Here is a 21,240-nt window from a genome sequence, read left to right on the forward strand (position 1 = left end):
CTTGATCGAGGTGTACAAGATGATTAGGGGTTTAGATAGGGTTGACCATGAGAACCTTTTTCCACGTATGGAGTCAGCTATTACGAGGGGGCATAGCTTTAAATTAAGGGGTGGTAGGTATAGGACAGATGTTAGGGGTAGATTCTTTACTCAGCGAGTCGTGAGTTCATGGAATGCCCTGCCAGTAGCAGTGGTGGATTTATGGGCATTTAACGGGCATTGGATAGGCATATGGAGGATAGTGGGCTAGTGTAGGTTAGGTGGGCTTGGATCGGCGCAACATCGAGGGCCAAAGGGCCTGTACTGCGCTGTATTCCTCTATGTTCTATGACAGGCGTCAGAGGTAGGTTCTTTACTCAGGGAGTAGTATGGGTATGGAATGCCCTGCCTGCAACTGTAGTGGACTCACCAACTTTAAAGGGCATTTAAATGACCATTAGATAAACAAATGGATGAAAATGGATGGGGATGGGCTTCAGATTGGTTTCACAGGTCGGCGCAACATCGAGGGCCGAAGGGCCTGTACTGCGCTGGAATGTTCTCCGTTCTACATGAGAGTAAGCTAGCGAGTAATATAAAAGAAGATTGCAAGAGTTTTTTTTTAAGATCTATAAAAGGTGTTAGGGGTAGATGTGGAGGTGAGGTGTTGGACTGGGGTGGGGGTGGAGGTGGCGGAGACCCTCACAGCACCAGAGACCCGGGTTCAATTCCCGCCTCAGGCGACTGACTGTGTGGAGTTTGCACGTTCTCCCCGTGTCTGCGTGGGTTTCCTCCGGGTGCTCCGGTTTCCTCCCACAGTCCAAAGATGTGCAGGTTAAGGCGAATTGGCCATGCTAAATTGTCTGTAGTGTTAGGTGGATTAGTCAGGGGTAAATGTAGCGGGGGGGTTGCTCTCCGGAGGGTCGGTATGGACTTGTTGGGCGGAAAGGACCTCTTTCCACACCGTAGGGAATCTAATCTGAAGTTAAAAATCACGCAACACTGGGTTATAGTCCGACAGGTTTATTTGGAAGCACCAGCTCATGGAGCAGGATCAGAAGACACAGAATAGAACATAGAACATTCCAGCGCAGTACAGGCCCTTCGGCCCGCGATGTTGCGCCGACCTGTCATACCAACCTGAAGCCCATCTATCCTACACTATTCCATGTATGTCCATTTATAGTAAAATTTATAGTAAAAGATCAGTGTCATACAATTGAAACGAAACCTGCAATCCATTCTAAAGAATGAAAGACTTAGCAGCATCACATGCACACACTCATTCTCTTTCTCTACCTTCCTCACACACACAGTACCTCTCTCTCTCACACTTGCACATCCCCTGCATGCACACACGCACAGCCTCTGTACACACACAAACACACATTCTCTGCCCCTCACACACACAAACATATATAAGTCAATGGGGTGAATTTGCAGAATTATATTTGCAAATACATTCTATTTTTGCTCAAAAAGCGCACAACCTGCAGGCAGTCAATGATATGTAACATTTTATAAATTGGACTGACGCTCCAAGGCCGCAGAGCAAGTTGCAGAAATGGAGCCAGCATCAATTTAGCAGAGCTTTGCCAGCACGGACCCACTGAGCCGAAGAGCCTCTCAGCACCCTCCACGATCCTCCGAGACGTTTCAACTTCCCTGGAGCTTCAGGACATTGGGGAGGTGGGCTGGAAAAGCACCGAGATTCACCCACACGCAAGTGTTCCGGTGACCTGACTGTGGAAAAGAGTGCTCTGACCTGTTGAAAACCTGATAGTCTGCCGCAGGTCATTTGTCTGTATATTTCCATGTGTGGTACAACCGATTATCTGAACGATGGGAGTATCTCGATCGGATAACTGATCTGTCGTACGCACGCGGTAATTTGAGTGCCAATTATCAAACATTTCATACGGACGATCCCTGGAATGGTAGGCCTAACATACCATGAATGGCTGATGATCCTGGGATTGTATTCATTCAAGGGGACATAAAGTTAAGGTGAAGGGTGGAAGGTATAGGGGAGACGTCAGGGGTGGGTTCTTTACCCAGAGAGTGGTGGGGGCATGGAATGCGCTGCCTGTGGGAGTGGTAGAGTCAGAATCTTTGGTGACCTTTAAGCGGCAATTGGATAGGTACATGGATGGGTGCTTAAGCTAGGACAAATGTTCGGCACAACATCGTGGGCCGAAGGGCCTGTTCTGTGCTGTGTTGTTCTATGAGTTCAGAAGGTTAAAGGAGAGATCTAATAGTAACTTACAAAATAATGCATGGCTTAGGAAGGGTGGACGCTGGGAAGTTGTTTCCATTAGGCGGGGAGACTAGGACCCGTGGGCACAGCCTTAGAATTAGAGGGGGTCAACTTAGAACGGAAATGAGGAGACATTTCTTCAGCCAGAGAGTGGTGGGCCTGTGGGATTTATTGCCACGGAGCGCAGTGGAGGCCGGGACGTTAAATGTCTTCAAGGCAGAGATTGATAATATCTTAATCTCGCAAGGAATTAAGGGATATGGGGCGGGTGCGGGTAAGTGACATTAAAATGCCCATCAGCCAGGATTAAATGGCGGAGTGGACCCACTGGCCTTACTTCCACTCCTATTTCTTATGGTCTTATGGTTATCCCCCAATACGCGCCATAATGCCATTTAACTGATAACTGAGTTGCCTAATGCCATTTTTACGGGATCTTGAGATCTTGTTCGGAAAATCCGAAATTCAGATAATTGCTGTCCGGATAATCGGAGGTTGTAACGTACATGTCACTGTATTGTCAGATTAGAGATACATAGGTTTTTGAAAAACTTTTCCATTCACAGGAAGAGGGCGCTGTTGGTCAGGAAGTCATACATGTTTTGCCCCCTCATGTCTGTGCGGGTTTCCTCCCACAGTCCAAACACCCATAGTGCCCAGGGATGTGCAGATTAGGGGGAATTGGCCATGCTAAATTACCTAGTACACAGGGATATGCAGGTTAGGGTGGATTGGCTATGCTAAATTACCCATAGTGCAGGTTAGAGTGATCCGCTGTGAGAAATGCAGGGTTACAGGAACAGGGGACAAGTCTGGGAGGGTTACCCTTCAGAGGTAAAGTGTGGACATGTTGGGCCAAATGGCCTGCTATGGAACATGCGCTCCAATACAAATCAAAGTTATTCACTTCATCTACTTTAGGTACATACAAACTAATGAGTGACTTTATTATCTCATTCAACTTTCAATACAGTCAACAACTCAGTCTCACTGCCTTGCCTCCATTCCCCCAGAGTGCTGCGGATGACAGGGGGTGGAGAAAGTTTAAGGAAGAGAGAGAGACAGATTTTTAGCAGAAAAACCCACTGACCCCCACAACTACCTGGACTGCACCTCCTCCCATCCAGAATCCTGCAAGAACTCGCCTCACTTTAGGAAAGATGTGGAAGCTTTGGAGAGGGTGCAGAGAAGATTTACCAGGGTGTTGCCTGGAATGGAGAGGAAGTCGTACAAGGATAGGTTGAGAGTTCTCGGCATTTTCTCGTTGGAACGGCGAAGGATGAGGGGTGACTTGATAGAGGTTTATAAGATGATCAGAGGAATAGATAGAGTAGACAGTCAGAAACTTTTTCCCCGGGTACAACAGAGTGTTACAAGGGGACATAAATTTAAGGTGAAGGGTGGAAGGTATAGGGGAGATGTCAGGGGTGGGTTCTTTACCCAGAGAGTGGTGGGGGCATGGAATGCGCTGCCCGTGGGAGTGGTAGAGTCGGAATCATTGGCGACCTTTAAGCGGCATTTGGATAGGTACATGGATGGGTACTTAATCTAGGTTAGAAGTTCGGCACAACATCGTGGGCCGAAGGGCCTGTTCTGTGCTGTATTGTTCTATGTTCTATGTTCTAACTCCCACCCATTCTCCCTATTCCTCCATCTCTGCCGCATCTGCTCGCATTCCACTCGTGAGCATCCCAGATGTCCACCGAATTTGAACAAAGTGCTTTTCCTCCCTTGGTCATCCAGACCACCCCCATTCCACTGCTCTAAACCCCCCTCCCTTCCAACGCAATAATGACAGAGTCCACCTACTACCCCACCAGTCTACACTCCAACGCATCATCCTTAAACATTTCTGCCAACTCCAAATAGACCCCACCACCAAGAACATCTTCCCCTTCGCACCCCTCACTGCCTTCCACAAGGACCATTCCCTTCGACAGTCCTTGGCTTGCATCACTCTCCTCACCGATCCCCCGAACCACATGTACCTCTTCCTGCCTCATTTTCATGTGTTCCTCTTCAATTGCTTATTGCCATGCACAATTAACCCTCCCACTTCACCCACTGTCCGAATGAACACGGTTCAGTCCTGAATGTGATTCTCAGCAGCAAGAACAGCAGAATCCAAATGCTGTCTTCACTGATGAACTCTCTGCTGTCTCTGCAGCTTGTATGACTGGATACCCCCCCACCCCATCTCACACACACACACACACACACACACAGAGCAGGTGAATGGTTTCTCCCTGGTGTGCATTCGCTGGTGTTGCAGCACAGCAGATGAATCCCTGAATCCTTTCCCCGACACGGTGCTGGGGAATGGTCGCTCCCCAGTATCAAACGCGCTTGTGGATCAACAGTCAGGCCAATTGAGTGAATCCCTTCTCGAACTCAGAACAAGTGGACTGCCTCTCCCCAGTGTGAAGTTGCTGGTGTGCCAGTAGGGAAGAGGAGAGAGCAAATCCCTTCCCACAGTCAGAGCAGGTGAATGGTCTCTCCCCGGTGTGTTCTCTCTGGTGTCTCCGCAGGCAGAATGGCCTTAGTGAATCCCTTCCCACACACGGAGCAGGTGAAAGGCCATTCCCCGGTGTGAATTCGCTCGTGTTTTTGGAGGCTGGATGACCGACTGAATCCCTTCCCGCACTCGGATCAAGTGAACGGCCTCTCCCTGGTGTGCACTCGTTTGTGTGCCACCAGTGAACAAGACTGCGTGAATGCCTTCCCACATTCAGAGCAGGTGAACGGCCTCTCCCCGGTGTGAACACGCCGATGTGTCAGCAGCGAAGAAGACAACGTGAATCTCTTCCCACAATCTAAGCAAGTGAACGGCCTCTCCCCGGTGTGAACTCGGCGGTGTCTCCGCAGGTAGGAGAAATGAGTGAAACGCTTCCCACAGTCAGAGCAGGTGAACGGCCTCTCCCCGGTGTGAATGTGCTGGTGCACCAGCAGCTTGGACGATGAACTGAATCCCTTCCCGCACTCGGAGCAGGTGAATGTCCTCTCCCCGGTGTGAACCTGCCTGTGTGCCACCAGGGAAGAGGACTGAGTGAATCCCTTCCCGCAATCTGAGCAGGTGAACGGCCTCTCCCCGGTGTGCACCCGCTGGTGAGCCACCAGGGAAGAAGACCGAGTGAATCTCTTCCCGCAATCCGTGCAGGTGAACGGCCTCTCCCCGGTGTGAACTCTCTGGTGTCTCCGCAGGTCAGAGGAAATATTGAATCCCTTCCCACAGTCAGAGCAGGTGAACAGCCTCTCCCCGGTGTGAACACGCTGGTGTGACAGCAGGTGGCACGACTCAGTGAACCCCTTCCCGCACTCGGAGCAGGTGAACGGCCTCTCCCCGGTGTGTAGTCGCTGGTGCTTCAGCAGGTAGAACGACTCAGTGAATCCCTTCCCGCACTCGGAGCAGGTGAACGGTCTCTCCCCGGTGTGAACCCGCTGGTGCGCCAGAAGCCTGGAGGATGCACTGAACCCCTTCCCGCACTCGGAGCAGGTGAACGGCTGCTCGCCGGTGTGCACTCGCTGGTGCGCCAGCAGCGACGAAGACCGAATGAATCCCTTCCCACAGTCTGAGCAAGTGAACGGCCTCTCCCCGGTGTGAACTCTCCGGTGTCTCTGCAGGTCAGAGGAAAAAGTGAATCCCTTCCCACAGTCAGAGCAGGAGAACGGCCTCTCCCCGGTGTGAACACGCCGATGACGCTCCAGCTCAGATGGATACCTGTACCGTTTCCCACAGTCCCCACACTGCCATGGCTTCTCCACGGTGCTGTTGTCCTTGTGTCCCTCCAGGTTGGATGATGAACTGGAGCCTGAAGTGCCCACACACACAGAACCCCCTGATGGTGTCTCCTGGAGGAATGTTATTGCAGCAGCAGCAGCAACAACTTCCGCATTCAGACAATAGACACGCTCTGATTGGCTGGAGGACCAGTGCGCTTCCGGTCCTCCAGCGCTGTCTATTGGACAGTCCACATGCCGAGCTGTCGGGAGCCAGCCAATAGGAGCCGCGGCTGTTCCGGACAAAGGGCCTCGCGCTGCCCCCGTGCTGAGGGAGCTGGAGGAGGGGAGGGCACTTTGCAACAAATCCCTTCCCTTCATTTTCCTCCAAGGCATGTGTTCACACAAAGCCCAGGGTTTCACTGTAACCTCACACTCACTGAAACTTCCTCATCTGTGAGCACACAGTTAAAAATCACAGTAGAAGCTCATAGTAGAAGCTCATAGTGTCATACACTGATGAGAAATATTGAACAAACCTAGATTGCTGTTAAATCTTTCATGTTTTAGAACAGGTTGCAGGTTTTGATTCAGTAATATTTAAATTCCAGAATTTCTTTCAAGTCACATTACCACACAATCACACTCTTTCTCTCTCTCTCTTTCTCCTTATGTGCGCACACAAACACACATAAGTCCGTGGGATGAATTTGCATTTGCAGAATTGTATTTGCAGTATTGGAATTTAGCCGCCAGCCCATCAACAGAAATGGAAGGGAATTGAGAAGTCAGTGATGGACCAGTGACAGCAGGCCAGAAAACCGAAGCAAAACTGATTAACCTTTCAAGAGCAGGAAGCAGCAACCAAGACAGATCCCTGGAATGAGTGAGATGAATTTCCAAGAAGGATTGCACAGGCCATTTGAATGAAAGGACCTAATGGGTTCTTTAAGGTGTGATCAAAATGAATACAAGCAGATATATGCACTCCAGTACAAAGCACATTTATTCACTGAATCTACTTTAGGTACATGGAAACTAATGAGGGACTCTATTAGTTTAAAAGATGTTCGATACAGTCAACAAGTGAGTCTCACTGCCTTGTCGTCACATCAGGGTGTCCTGGGTGACGGCTGTCACTTAGAGCTCTATTTCCGTTCTCACAAACTGGTCTCTCGAACCCGAGTCTGATAGTGAAAGTCTCTTGGGTTGGGAAATGTTCCCAATATTAATACTATTCTAACTCAGATATTATGTGCTGTACTGCAGTCCCGGAGTACCTTTCCCATTCATTCCTTTGTACACAAACAGGTGGGTGTGTCTCTGTGCCTTTGCTCGACAGTCTGTCCCCAAGACCAGCCAAGGTCATTGCAGTTACCTTCCAACCAGAACGGCCTGTGTTTACCCGAAGCCTGTTTTTCAAGTATTTCCCCTTCAATTACTTATTGCCATGCACAATTAACCCTTAACAATCTGGATTGGAACTATTTTGCCCCCTCAGTCGACACATGGACACAAGATTCGATCACATGGAATCCAAGGAGTGCTAGACAATGGGATACAAAATTGGCTTGATGGTAGGAGATAGAGGGTGGTGGGAAAGGATATGTATTCAGACTGCAGGCCTGTGAGTCACCTGTGCCCGAAGTATCAGTTCAAGGTACACTGACTAGATTCCTGATGAAGGGCCTATGCCCAAAATGTCGATTCTCCTGCTCCTCGGATGCTGACTGACCAGCTGTGCTTTTCCAGCACCACTCACCTCAACATGATTACTTGTCATTTATATAAATGCATTGGATGCGATGATAATGGGAATGGTTAATATTCCCAAAATTGCTGAAATAGTTTAAGGTAAAGAAGGATATTTGATACTACTACAGGATCAGGATCAGTTGGATTGAGGAATGGCAAATAGAGGTTAATTTAGACAGATGCGAGGTGTTGCATTTCGCTAAGACAAACCAAGACGAGGCTTAAACCGGTCCTGAGTGTTGTCAAATCGAGAGACTAGGGGTGCAGGTAATTAGTTCCTTGAACGTGGTGTCATAGGTAGACAACGTGGTGAAGAAAGCGTTTGGTACGCTTACCCACATTGGTGACAGCACTGAGTATAAAAGTTGGCAAGTCACGTTAAGGCTGCAAATGACAATGGTAAGAGCATAGCTGCGTGCACTTCTGGTCACACTGTTAGAGGAAGGCTATCATTAAACTGCAAATTGTGCAACAAAGGTTTAGAAGAATGCTATAGAGGATTTGACTTACAAGGACAGGCTGGACAAACTGGGACTTATTTCCATGGAGCATCAGAGGACAAGGGATGACCTTTGCTGAGGTCCACAAAATTATGACGGGCAGACATAAGGTGATTAGTGAAGACATTTTCCCCAGCGTAGGGGCAGTCCAAAATGATGACCATGGGTTTTCAGTGAGAGGGGAAAGACTTAAAAGGGACCCGAGGTCCAGCTTTTTCATGCAAAAGGGTGGTGCATGTATGGAACAAGCCGCCAGAGGAAATGGTGGAGGCAGCTACAATTACAACATTTAACAGCCATTTCCACAGGTACATGGATCGAAAGGTTTGGAGAGATACGGGCCCAAAACTGGCAAATGGGACAACATCGGTTTACGCACCATTACTCATTTCCTCATCATCGGTAAGATATTTCAATTCCTACAGCACTTTACAAGAAGAGGTAGCATTAGGATAAGAGGTAGCAGATTTCAATCAGAGATGAGGGGAAATTACTTCCCTCAAAGAGTTTTTAATCTGAGAAATTCACTCCCCCAATAGTGCTGTGCATGCCAGGATATTCAGTAAACCTAAGGTGATAGACAGATTGTAACAGGTTGAAGGGTTATAGAGAGGAGGCAGGAAAGGAGAGTTGAAGCTGGGATGTGATCAGCCTCAATGGTATTAAATAGTGGGGCAGGCTCGATGGGCTGAATGGTGTACTCCTGCTCCCCGATGTCATGGTCTCACTGGGTCAACTTTAGATCTACCTGCAGTGATAGGCAACCTCTGTTTCCTAACCAGGATAAAGTAAATGTTGTTCATCAGCTTCTGTGGATCATTTCAGAGGAAATGTGCACTCCCAGGCTGAGAGAGCATTAAACTCACTTCAATAAAACATCACACAAACCCTCCCACTTCACCCACCGTGCGAATGACCACGGTTCAGTCTTGGACGTGATTCTCAGCAGCAAGAATAGCAGAGTCCAATTGCTGTCTTCGTTGATGAACTCTCTGGTGTCTCCGCAATGTGCATGACTGGATAAATCCCCTCCCACACACAGAGCAAGTGAATGGCTTCTCCCCGGTGTGAATTCGCTGGTGTTTCAGCACAGATGATGAATCCCTGAATCCTTTCCCACACACGGTGCAGGGGAATGGTCTCTCGCCAGTGTGAATGCGCTGGTGGACCAAAAGTGGGGCCAACTGAGTGAATCCCTTCCCGCACTCAGAGCAGGTGAAAGGCCTCTCCCCAGTGTGTATCTGACGGTGTCTCCGCATACTGGACGGATCGCTGAATATGTCTCCACACTCAGAACAGGAGAATGGCCTCTCCCCAGTGTGAACCCGCTGGTGGATCCTTAGGCTGTATGCTGAAACGCATCCTTTCCCGCACTCTGAGCAGGTATACGGCAACACCCCTGTGTGAACTCGCTTGTGTGTTTTAAGGCCGGATAAGTGAGTGAATCCCTTCCCACAGTCAGAGCAGGAGAACGGCCTCTCCCCGGTGTGAACACGCCGATGACGCTCCAGCTCAGATGGAAACCTGTACCGTTTCCCACAGTCCCCACACTGCCATGGCTTCTCCACGGTGCTGTTGTCCTTGTGTCCCTCCAGGTTGGATGATGAACTGGAGCCTGAAGTGCCCACACACACAGAACCCCCTGATGGTGTCTCCTGGAGGAATGTTATTGCAGCAGCAGCAGCAGCAGCAATTAACATCTCCAGAATCGGGTAACTTCCGTGTTCAGGCGCTAGGCGCGCTGATTGGATGGAGGACTAAAGCGCTTCCGGTCCTCCAGCGCTGTCTATTGGCCAATCTGCATGCCGACCTGTCGGGAGTCAGCCAATAGGAGCCGCGGCTGTTCCGGACAAAGGGCCTCGCGCTGCCCCCGTGCTGAGGGAGCTGGAGGAGGGGAGGGCACTTTGCAACAAATCCCTTCCCTTCATTTTCCTCCAAGGCATGTGTTCACACAAAGCCCAGGGTTTCACTGTAACCTCACACTCACTGAAACTTCCTCATCTGGCCACAACACACACTGTTCCCGTTCTGAGGTTAAACTGTAGCTTCCCCTCCCCTCCCCAGGAATGCCTCCACAATTCCCTGTCCACCCGTGACAAATTCCATCTACAAGTTTGGAAGGGAATTTTCGTTCTAACAAAGCACTAAATGCAACTCAATCACGACTCACGATTCATCCACACCTCTATTGCGGCCGAGTCGCAATGTGATACAAAGATTTCTACTGAATACATTCAATTTTATACACAAATTCAACGAAGACAGGCTGTGGAAATCCCATTGTTCTGGGAAGGGATAAGGGCAGAAGTGTGGGAGTTAGGCAGACATGGCTAAAGATTCTTTGAGGAGAAAGTGAGGACTGCAGATGCTGGAGATCAGAGCTGAAAATGTGTTGCTGGAAAAGCGCAGTAGGTCAGGCAATATCCAGGGAACAGGAGAATCGACGTTTCAGGCATAAGCCCTTCTTCAGGCTTGTGCCCGAAACGTCGATTCTCCTGTTCCCTGGATGCTGCCTGACCTACTGCGCTTTTCCAGCAACACATTTTCAGCCATGGCTAAAGATTCTGTCAAACACAACAAAGGGGGAAATGCATGGATGAGGAAACCAGTCATTTCGGAGTTGGTATGGTAAAAAGTGGGAGAGACGGTGACACTGGGAGAATGCAATGAAGTCTCTACATGAAGCAGGGGGTGAGCATGTACAGTCCAGGTAACTGTGGGTGTCTACGGATCTGTAGCAGAATTTGGCAGCCAGCCCATCATCAAATCTGGCAGGGAATTGAGAAGTCAGTGATGGACCAGGTGATAGTGACAGCTGGACAGAAATCTGAAGCAAAACTGATTAAATTTTCAAATTTCTGAAGCAGAGCAGGAAGCAGCAACCAAGACAGATCCCTGGAATTTCCAGGAAGAATTGCATAGACCATTGGCGGTGTTCAGATGAAAGGAACTAATGGGTTCTTTAAGGTGTGATCAAAATGAATACAAGCAGATATATGCACTCCAATACAAAGCACATTTATTCACTGAATCTACTTTAGGTACATGCAAACTAATGAGCAACTATTACCTCAAAAGACTTTTGATACAGTCAACAAGTGAGTCTCACTGCCTCGTCTTCACATCAAGGTCTCCTCGGTGACAGCTACGATCTGTCTCTCAAACCATTCCCACGATCTGGTCTCTCAAACCCCAGTCTGATGGTGAAAGTCTTTCAAGCTGGGAGATGTCCCCAGTGTTAGCACTATTCTGAATCAGATATTACATTCTCTGAGTACTTTATCCACTCATTACTTTCTGCACAAACAGGTCCAGGTATCTCTGTGCCTTTGCACGACAGCCTGTTCCCAAGGCCTGCCAAGGTCATTGCAGTTACCTTCCAACCAGAACGGCCTGTGTTTACCCGAAGCCTGTTTTTCGGGTATTTCCCCTTCAATTGCTTATAGCCATACACAATTAACCCTTAACAATCTGGATTGGAGGTATTTTGCTCCCTCAGTCGACACATTGACACAAGATTTGATCACATGGAATCCAAGGAGAGCTAGACAATGGAATACAAAATTGGCTTGATGGTAGGAGATAGAGGGTGGTGGGAGAGGATACGTATTCAGACTACAGACCTGTGAGTCATGCTGTGCCAAAATTCATTCGAGGTACACTATTATTTATCATTTCTATAAATGCTTTGGATGAGATGATAGCAGGAATGATTATTAGATTTCCGGATGATACCAAAATCGCTGATATAATTTAAGCTAAAGAAGGCTATTTGAGAGTACACAGTATCTTGATCAGCTGGGCCAAGGAATGGCAAATGGAGTTTAATTTGGATAAATGTAGGGTGTTGCATTTTGCTAAGGCAGCTCTTAAACAGATAGGGAGTGTTGTCAAACAGAGAGACTAGGGGTGCAGGTACGTAGTTGCTTGAAAGTGACATCACAGGTAGACAAGGTGGTGAAAATAATGTTTGGTACACTTGACCTCATTGGTGAGAGCGTTGCATGTAAGACTTGGCATGTCATGTTAAGGCTGCACAAGACAATGGTGAGGCCACAGTTGGAGCACTGCATGCAATTCTGGTCACACCGTTAGAGGAAGGCTATCATTAATCTGCAAATTGTGCAAGAAAGGTTTACAAGGATGTTACTGAGGCTGGAGGGTTTGACTTATAAGGACAGGTTGGACAGACTGGGACTTATTTCCCTTGGGCATCAGAGGCCAAGGGGTGAGCTAGTACAGGATCATAAAATTATTACAGGGGAAACATAAAGGTGAATAGCAAAGGTCTTTTCCCCAGGGTAGGGACAGTCCAAAACAAGAGGCCATAGGTTTAAGGTGAGAGGGGAACGATTTAAAAGGGAACTGAGGGGCAGCTTTTAAAGCAAAGAGTGGTGCGTATATGGAACAAGCTGGCAGAAAAAGTGGTGGAGGCGGCTACAATTACAACATGGATTAGAAGGTACAGGGATTAGAAGGTTTAGGCGGACATGGGCCAAATACTGGCAAATAGGACAACATCAGTCTACGCATCACCTTTACTCATTTCCTCATTATAGGAAAGATATTTCAATTCCTACGACAACTTAGAAAAAGAGGACGAGGGATAGCAGATTTCAAACGGAGATGTAGGGAAATTACTTCCCTCAATGCAGCATTAACCTGTGAAATTCACTCCCCAGAGTGCTGTGGATGACAGGACATGGAGAAAACATAAGGAAGTGATAGATAGATTTTTAATCAGGAACAGGTTGAAGGGTTATGGAGAATAGGCAAGAAAGTTGAATTGAAGCCAAGATGCGATCACAGAGTCATAGAATCCCTACAGTGTGGAAACAGGACCCTCAGCCAACAAGTCCACACCAACCCTATGATGAGTAACCCACCCAGACCCATTCCTCAACCCTATTACTCTACATTTACCCCTGACTAATGCACCTAGCCTACACATCTTTGCACACTATGGACAATTTAGGAAGGCCAATTCACTTAACTTGCACATCTTTGGATTGGGAGAAAACCGAAACACCCAGAGGAAACCCACGCAGACACGGGGAGAATGTGCAAATTCCACACAGACATGCACCCAAGGCTGGAATCAAACCTGGGTCCCTGGCACTCTGAGGCAGCAGTGCTAACCGCTGACCCACCAAGCCACCAGTGCAACCTCGATGGTATTAAATGGTGGAGCAGGCTCCTGCTCCCCGATGTCATGTTCTAAATGTGTTGACTTTAGATCTACCTGCAGTGGGAGGCAACCTCTGTTTCCTAACCAGGAGAAAATAAATGTTGTTCATCAGCTTCTGTGGATCATTTCTGAGGAAATCTGCACTCCCAGGCTGAGAGAGCATCAGCCCCTCTGACCCTCCCACTTCACCCACTGTCCGAATGAACATGGTTCAGTCCTGGATGTGATTCTCAGCAGCAAGGACAGCAAAATCCAATTGCAGCCTTCACTGATGAACTCTCTGGTGTCTCCACATTGTGCACGACTGGTTAAATGTCCTCCCACACATATAACAAGTGAATGGCTTCTCCCCGGTGTGAATTCGCTGGTGTTTGCATAGCACCCAGAGGAAACCCACGCAGACACGGGGAGAATGTGCAAATTCCACACAGACATGCACCCAAGGCTGGAATCAAACCTGGGTCCCTGGCACTCTGAGGCAGCAGTGCTAACCGCTGACCCACCAAGCCACCAGTGCAACCTCGATGGTATTAAATGGTGGAGCAGGCTCCTGCTCCCCGATGTCATGTTCTAAATGTGTTGACTTTAGATCTACCTGCAGTGGGAGGCAACCTCTGTTTCCTAACCAGGAGAAAATAAATGTTGTTCATCAGCTTCTGTGGATCATTTCTGAGGAAATCTGCACTCCCAGGCTGAGAGAGCATCAGCCCCTCTGACCCTCCCACTTCACCCACTGTCCGAATGAACATGGTTCAGTCCTGGATGTGATTCTCAGCAGCAAGGACAGCAAAATCCAATTGCAGCCTTCACTGATGAACTCTCTGGTGTCTCCACATTGTGCACGACTGGTTAAATGTCCTCCCACACATATAACAAGTGAATGGCTTCTCCCCGGTGTGAATTCGCTGGTGTTTGAGCACAGCAGATGAATCCCTGAATCCTTTCCCACACACGGTGCAGGGGAATGGTCGCTCCCCGGTGTGAATGCGCTGGTGGACAAACAGTGGGGCCAACTGAGTGAATCCCTCCCCGCAGTCAGAGCAGGTGAACGGCCTCTCCCCAGTGTGGACACGTCGATGACGCTTCAGCCCATATGGATACCTGTACCGTTTCCCACAGTCCCCACACTGCCATGGCTTCTCCACGGTGCTGTTGTCCTTGTGTCCCTCCAGGTTGGATGATGAACTGGAGCCTGAAGTGCCCACACACACAGAACCCCCTGATGGTGTCTCCTGGAGGAATGTTATTGCAGCAGCAGCAATAACTTCCGCATTCACACAATAAGGGGCTCTGATTGGCTGGAGGACCATGTGCTTCCGGTCCTCCAGCGCTTTCTATTGGACAGTCCACATGTGACTTGTCGGGAGCCAGCCAATAGGAGCCGCGGCTGTTCCGGACAAAGGGCCTCGCGCTGCCCCCGTGCTGAGGGAGCTGGAGGAGGGGAGGGCACTTTGCAACAAATCCCTTCCCTTCATTTTCCTCCAAGGCATGTGTTCACACAAAGCCCAGGGTTTCACTGTAACCTCACACTCACTGAAACTTCCTCATCTGTGAGCACAACACTCTCTGTTCCCGTTCTGGGGTTAAACTGTTGCTCTAACCCCTGCCCAACAATGCCACCTCAACTCCCTGCTGTACTCTCTGCCCACCCTTGACAAATTCCACAAGAACACCATCTACAAGTTTGGAAGAGAAGTTTGGCTCTACCATGTGCAGTGGCTCAGTGGTTACAGCGCTAGGAAGCCAGGTTCAATTCCTCCTCGGGTGACCGTCTGTGTGGAGTTAGCACACAACTGGTGCTCCAGTTTCCTCCCACAATCCAAAGATGTACAGGCTAGGTGAACTGGCCAGGCGAAATTGCCCATAGCCTTCATGGATATGTAGATTAGGTGCATTCGTCAGGGGTAAATATAGGGTAGGGTAGAGTAGAGGAATGGGTCTGGGTGGGTTACTCTTTGGTGTGGACTTGTTAGGCGGGAAGGCCTGCCTGTTTCCACACTGTTCTGGATTACTGGTGCTGGAAGAGCACAGCAGTTCAGGCAGCATCTGAGGAGCAGTAAACTCGATGTTTCGGGCAAAAGCCCTTCATCAGGAATACAGGCAGAGTGCCTGAAGGGTGGAGAGATAAAGGAGAGGAGGGTGGGGAGGGTCACCTAACTAATGCTTGCCTTCAAAGTGAAGTTCCTGAAATCTTCAGTCACAAATTGTGCTCCATTGCCTGAAATTATATCTTCTGGGAAACAATGCACCACAAAGATTTTCTCAGTGCCCTGATTACTGAGTCTGCTGCTGCTGAATGAAGCCTTAGACACTTCAATTCCATCTAGAATAAGATTGTACATGACTAAATGCATTTTTCCTTTTAAAATCAAAAAATTCCATTGCTCACCTTTTCTGTGACCTTTCAGGAAATCTTGTTGAATTCATTAGCTCTGTCAGCATCAAATATTTCTCTTTGCATCATCTTCAATTTCGCCAGTCTATGATTGCCAGCCAATAAATGTTACACTATTTTCAAGTGTTGTTTCTGTTCATGGCACATTTCCAGCAGTTAGACTATTTATAAAAAGGTGGAAAGTTGAGTTAAAGCTGTGAATATAATTCAACAAGACTTGTAGACAGAGTTATCGGATCTTTGCTTACTCCTTTTCAGATTTTAACGCTGCACAAATATGCTTCAATTTTCCCTCAGTAGCCAATAAAGAGTTGTCTATTGAACAGAAGGGGAAATGCAAGGCTGAGGGCACCTGTCTTTTCAGAGGTGTTCTGGTGAAAAGTCATGATTTGGAGTAACCAGTGTTGGACAGGGTAAACAAAGTTAAAAATCACACAACACCAAATTATAATTCAACAGGTTTATTTGGAAGCACTAGCTTTCGGAGTGCTGCTTCTTCAGCGGGTGATTCCTGAAGAAGGGCTTATGCCCGAAACGCGATTCTCCTGCTCCTTGGATGCTGCCTGACCTGCTGCGCTTTTCCAGCAACACATTTTTCAGCTATAACCTGGTGTGTTATTTTTAACCTGGTGAAAGTGGTAGAGATGGAGAAACTGGGAGAATACAATGGAATCTCTACAAGCAGCAGGGAGGGAGCATATACAGTCCAAGTAACCGTGGGTGTCGATGGATCTGTAGCGGAATTTGGTGGCCAGCCCATCATCAGAAATTTATATACAGAGATGTTGAGAAAGGGAATCGAGAAGTCAGTGATGGACCGGGTGATAGTGACAGCAGGACAGAAATCCGAAGCAAAACTGATTAACTTTTCAAATTCTGGGGGTCAGCAGGAAGCAGACTGATGCATGGAACGGGTGAGATGAATTTCCAGGATGGATTGCATGGGCCACTGGCAATGTTCAGCTGAAATGATTGAATGGGTTGTTTAAGGTCTGCTCAAAATGAATACGAGAAGAAATGAGTGTTCTAATACAAAGCAAATTTATTCACTTAATCTACTGTAGGTACATGCAAATTAATGAGTAGCATTATTAGCTTAAAAGACTTTTGATACAGTCGACAAGTGAGTCTCACTGCCTTGTCGTCACATCGGGGTCTCCTGGGTGATGGCTGACACTCGGAGCTATTTCCGTTCCCACGATCTGGTCTTTCAAACCCCAGTCCGATAGGGAATGTCTCTCAAGCTGGGAAAAGTCCCCAACATCAATACGATTCTGACTCAGATATGACATGCTGTATTGCAGTCTCCGAGTACCTTTCCCACTCATTCCTTTCTGCACAAAGAGGTCCCAGTATCTCTGTGCCTTTGCACGACAGTCTGTTCCCAAGACCAGCCAAGGTCATTGCAGTTACCTTCCAACCAGAACGGCCTGTGTTTATCTGAAGCCTGTTTTTCACATATTCCCCTTCAATTGCTTAGTAACAGGATCCTTGATCAGCTAGGCTGAGGAATGGCAAATGGGGTTTAATTTACACAAATGCAACATACTTCATTTTGTGAAGACAAACCAAGGCAGGACTTACAGAGGTAGGGAGTGTTGTCAAGCAGAGAGTCGAGGGGTGCAGGTACATAGTTCCTTGAAAGTGGCGTCCCATGTAGACAAAGTGGTGAAGGATGTATTTGGTATACTTGCTCTCATTGGTCAGTGCACTGAGTTTAGGAATGTCATGTAAAGGCTGCATAAGACAATGGTAAGGCCACAGTTGGAGAATTGTGCTCAATTCTGGACACACTGTTAGAGGAAGACTATTATTAAACTGCCAATTGTGTGATAAAGATTTAGAAGGATGTTACTGATGCTGAAGGGTTTGAGTTATAAGGACAGGCTGGACAGACTGGGACTTATTTCCCGGCAGCATCAGAGGCTAAAGGGTGACCTTGTAGATGATCATAAAATTATGATGGGCATACATAAGATGAATAGCAAAGGCCTTTTCTCAGGGTAGGGGCAGTCCAAAACGAGAGGGCATCAGTTTATGGTGAGAGGGGAAAGATTTAAAAGTGATCTGACTGGCAGCCTTTTCGCAGAGGGTGGTGCGTGTATGGAACGAGTGCCAGACAAAGTGGTGGAGGTGACTGTAATTACAACATTGAACAGACATTTTGACATGGATCAGAGAGATATGGGCCCAATACTGGCAAATGGAACAACATCAGCTTACGCATCACCTTTACTCATTTTCTCATCATTGGAGAAATAGTTCACTTCCTACAGCAATTTAGAATAAGAGGTCATAGTGTTAGGATGAGGGATAGCAGATTTCAAACAGAGATGTGGAGAAATTACTTCCCTCAAAGCAGTATTAATCTGTGAAATTCCTTCCCCCAGAGTGCTGTGGACAACAGGACATGGAATAAACTTAAAGAGGAGATAGATGTTTAATCAATATAGGGTAGAAGGGTTATGGAGAGGAGGCAGGAAAGTGGAGTTGAAGCCGGGATGCGATCAGCCTCGATGGAACAAAATGGTGGGGCAGGCTGGATGGGCTGAATGGTGTACTCCTGCTCCCCGATGTCATGGTCTCACTGGGTCGACTTTAGATCTACCTGCAGTGGGAGGCAAACTCTGTTTCCTAACCAGGAGAAAGTAAACGTTGTTCATCAGCTTCTGTGGATCATTTCAGAGGAAATGTGCACTCCCAGGCTGAGAGAGCATCAGCCCCACTGGAATATAAAGCCCCCTGACACTCCCACTTCACCCACTGGTCCAGTCCTGGACGTGATTCTCAGCAGCAAGAACAGCAGGATTCAACTGCTGTCTTCACTGATGAACTCTCTGGTGTCTCCGCAGTTTGCTTGACTGGATAAATCCCCTCCCACACACAAAGCAGGTGAATGGCTTCTCCCCGGTGTGAATTCGCTGGTGTTTGAGCACAGCGGATGAATCCCTGAATGCTTTCCCACACACGGTGCAGGGGAATGGTCGCTCCCCGGTGTGAATGCGCTGGTGGACCAACAGGTGGGCCAACTGATTAAATCCCTTCCCACAGTCAGAGCAGGTGAACCGTCTCTCCCCGGTGTGAAGTTGCTGGTGTATCCTGAGGCCAGTGGATTGAGTGAATCCCTTCCCGCACTCAGAGCAGGTGAACGGCCTCTCCCGGGTGTGCACCCGCCGGTGTCTCCGCATGCTGGATGGATCGCTGAATATCTCTCCACACTCGGAGCAGGAGAATGGCCTCTCCCCGGTGTGAATGTGCTGGTGGATCCGCAGGCTATCTGATGAACTGCATCCCTTCCCACACACTGAACAGGTGAACGGCAAGACCCCTGTGTGAATTAGCTTGTGTCTTTGCAGGCCGGATGAGTGACTGAATTCTTTCCCACAGTCAGAGCAGGAGAATGGCCTCTCCCCGGTGTGAACCCGCTGGTGGAGCCGCAGGTTGTATGACGAACTGAATCCCTTCCCGCACTCCGTGCAGGTTAAAGGCAAGACTCCTGTGTGAGTTTGCGTGTGCTTCTGAAGGCTGGAAAAGTGACTGAATTCTTTCCCACAGTCTGAGCAGGTGAACGGCCTCTCCCCGGTGTGAACTCGCCGGTGTCTCAAAAGGCCAGACGAATGAGCGAATCCCTTCCCACAGTCTATGCAGATGTGTGGCCTCTCCCCGGTGTGGACACGCCGATGAATCTCCAGCTCAGACGGATACCTGTACCGTTTCCCACAGTCCCCACACTGCCATGGCTTCTCCACGGTGCTGTTGTCCTTGTGTCCCTCCAGGTTGGATGATGAACTGGAGCCTGAAGTGCCCACACACACAGAACCCCCTGATGGTGTCTCCTGGAGGAATGTTATTGCAGCAGCAGCAGCAGCAATAACTTCCGCATTCACACGATAGACACGCTCTGATTGGCTGGAGGACCAGAGCGCTTCCGGTCCTCCAGCGCTGTCTATTGGACAGTCCGAATACCGAGCTGTCCGGAGCCAGCCAATAGGAGCCGCGCCTATTCCGGACAAAGGGCCTCGCGCTGCCCCCGTGCTGAGGGAGCTGGAGGAGGGGAGGGCACTTTGCAACAAATCCCTTCCCTTCATTTTCCTCCAAGGCATGTGTTCACACAAAGCCCAGGGTTTCACTGTAACCTCACACTCACTGAAACTTCCTCATCTGTGAGCACAACACACACTGTTCCCGTTCTGGGGTTAAACTGTTCATGTGCAGGAGCTGGAGGGAAAGGGAGTGAATCCAAGGAGAGGGGGCAGACTCTGGAAAGGTTGGTCTAGGTCTCTCTCAAAGATGTTGATATTGCTCCCTGATCAAAATGAATACAAACAGAAATGTGCGCTTCAACACAAAGCAACTTTATTCACTTAATATCCTTGATGTACATGCAAAGTAATGAATGGCTCTGTTAGCTTAAAAGACTTTTGATACAGTCAACAAGTGAGTCTCACTGCGTTGGCTTCATATCTGGGTCCCCTGGGTGACAGCTGTCACTTGGAGCTCTATTTCCGTTTCCACGATCTGGTCTCTCAAAACCCAGTCAGAGGGTGAATGTCTCTCCAACTGGGTGAAGTCCCCAATGTTAATACTGTTCTGACTCGGATATGACTGCAGTCCCTGAGTACTTTTCCCACTCATTCCTTTGTGCACAAACAGGTGGGTGTGTCTCTGTACGTTTGACAGGTAGTCTGTACCCAAAACCAGCCAAGGTCATTGAAGCTACCTTCCAACCAGAACGGCCTGTGTTTACCTGAAGCCTTTTATCACGTATTCCCCCTTCAATTGCTTATTGCCATACACAATTAACCCTTAACAATCTGGGTTGGAGATATTTTGCCCCCTCAGTAAATACATTTACTCAAGGTTCCATTATGTAAAAATCCATGGACAGTTAGCCAATGGGATAGGAAATTGGCTTGACAGTAGGAGACAGAGGGTGGTGGTAGAGGATTGGTATTCAGACTGGAGACCTGTGACCAGCAGGGTTCAGTTCCAGATCAACTGTTATTTGTCATTTATATAAACGCTTTGGATGAGACAATAGCAGCAATGGTTAGTAGGTTCGTTGGTGACACCAAAATTGCTGATATAGTTTAAGGCGATCTGAGAGTACAATAGGACCTTGATCAGCTGAGCCGAGGAATGGCAAATAGAGTTTAATTAAAAGAAATGTAAGGTGTTGCATTTTGCTCAGACACACCAAGGCAGGACTTACACAGGTGGAGGGTGTTGTTAAACAGAGAGACTAGGGTTGCAGGTACAAAGTTCCTTGACAGTGGCGTTGCAGGTAGACAGGGTGGTGAAGAAGGCGTTTGGTACGCTTCCTCTCATTGTTCAGAGAATCGCGTATTGGAATTGGGACAGAATGTTACGGCTGCACAACACATTGGTATGGCCACAGCGTTCAGTGAAGATTAACAAGGATGCTCCTGAGGCAGGAGGATTTGAGTTA

At 48.4% G+C, this 21,240-nt stretch overlaps 1 protein-coding gene and 1 pseudogene across 1 annotated transcript; both read right to left on the bottom strand.

The window, feature by feature from the left end:
• LOC122548168 overlaps nucleotides 1-10,607 on the bottom strand; it is a 23,115-nt pseudogene extending 12,508 nt beyond the window's left edge.
• A 7,237-nt stretch (nucleotides 10,608-17,844) lies between these two features.
• LOC122548167 (gastrula zinc finger protein XlCGF52.1-like) lies at nucleotides 17,845-19,879 on the bottom strand. The gene has a single exon (XM_043686719.1). The coding sequence runs from the start codon at nucleotides 19,877-19,879 to the stop codon at nucleotides 18,614-18,616; it is 1,266 nt and encodes a 421-aa protein (XP_043542654.1). The 3' UTR covers nucleotides 17,845-18,613.
• Between the last annotated feature and the right edge of the window lie 1,361 nt (nucleotides 19,880-21,240).

Source organism: Chiloscyllium plagiosum, unplaced genomic scaffold, assembly GCF_004010195.1.
Source record: "Chiloscyllium plagiosum isolate BGI_BamShark_2017 unplaced genomic scaffold, ASM401019v2 scaf_13625, whole genome shotgun sequence".
Classification (NCBI taxonomy): Eukaryota; Metazoa; Chordata; class Chondrichthyes; order Orectolobiformes; family Hemiscylliidae; genus Chiloscyllium; species Chiloscyllium plagiosum.

Bases quoted from the DNA above. Each gene is read 5' to 3' on its own strand.
- LOC122548167 (XM_043686719.1), bottom strand. From the start codon at position 19,879: ATGAAGGGAAGGGATTTGTTGCAAAGTGCCCTCCCCTCCTCCAGCTCC.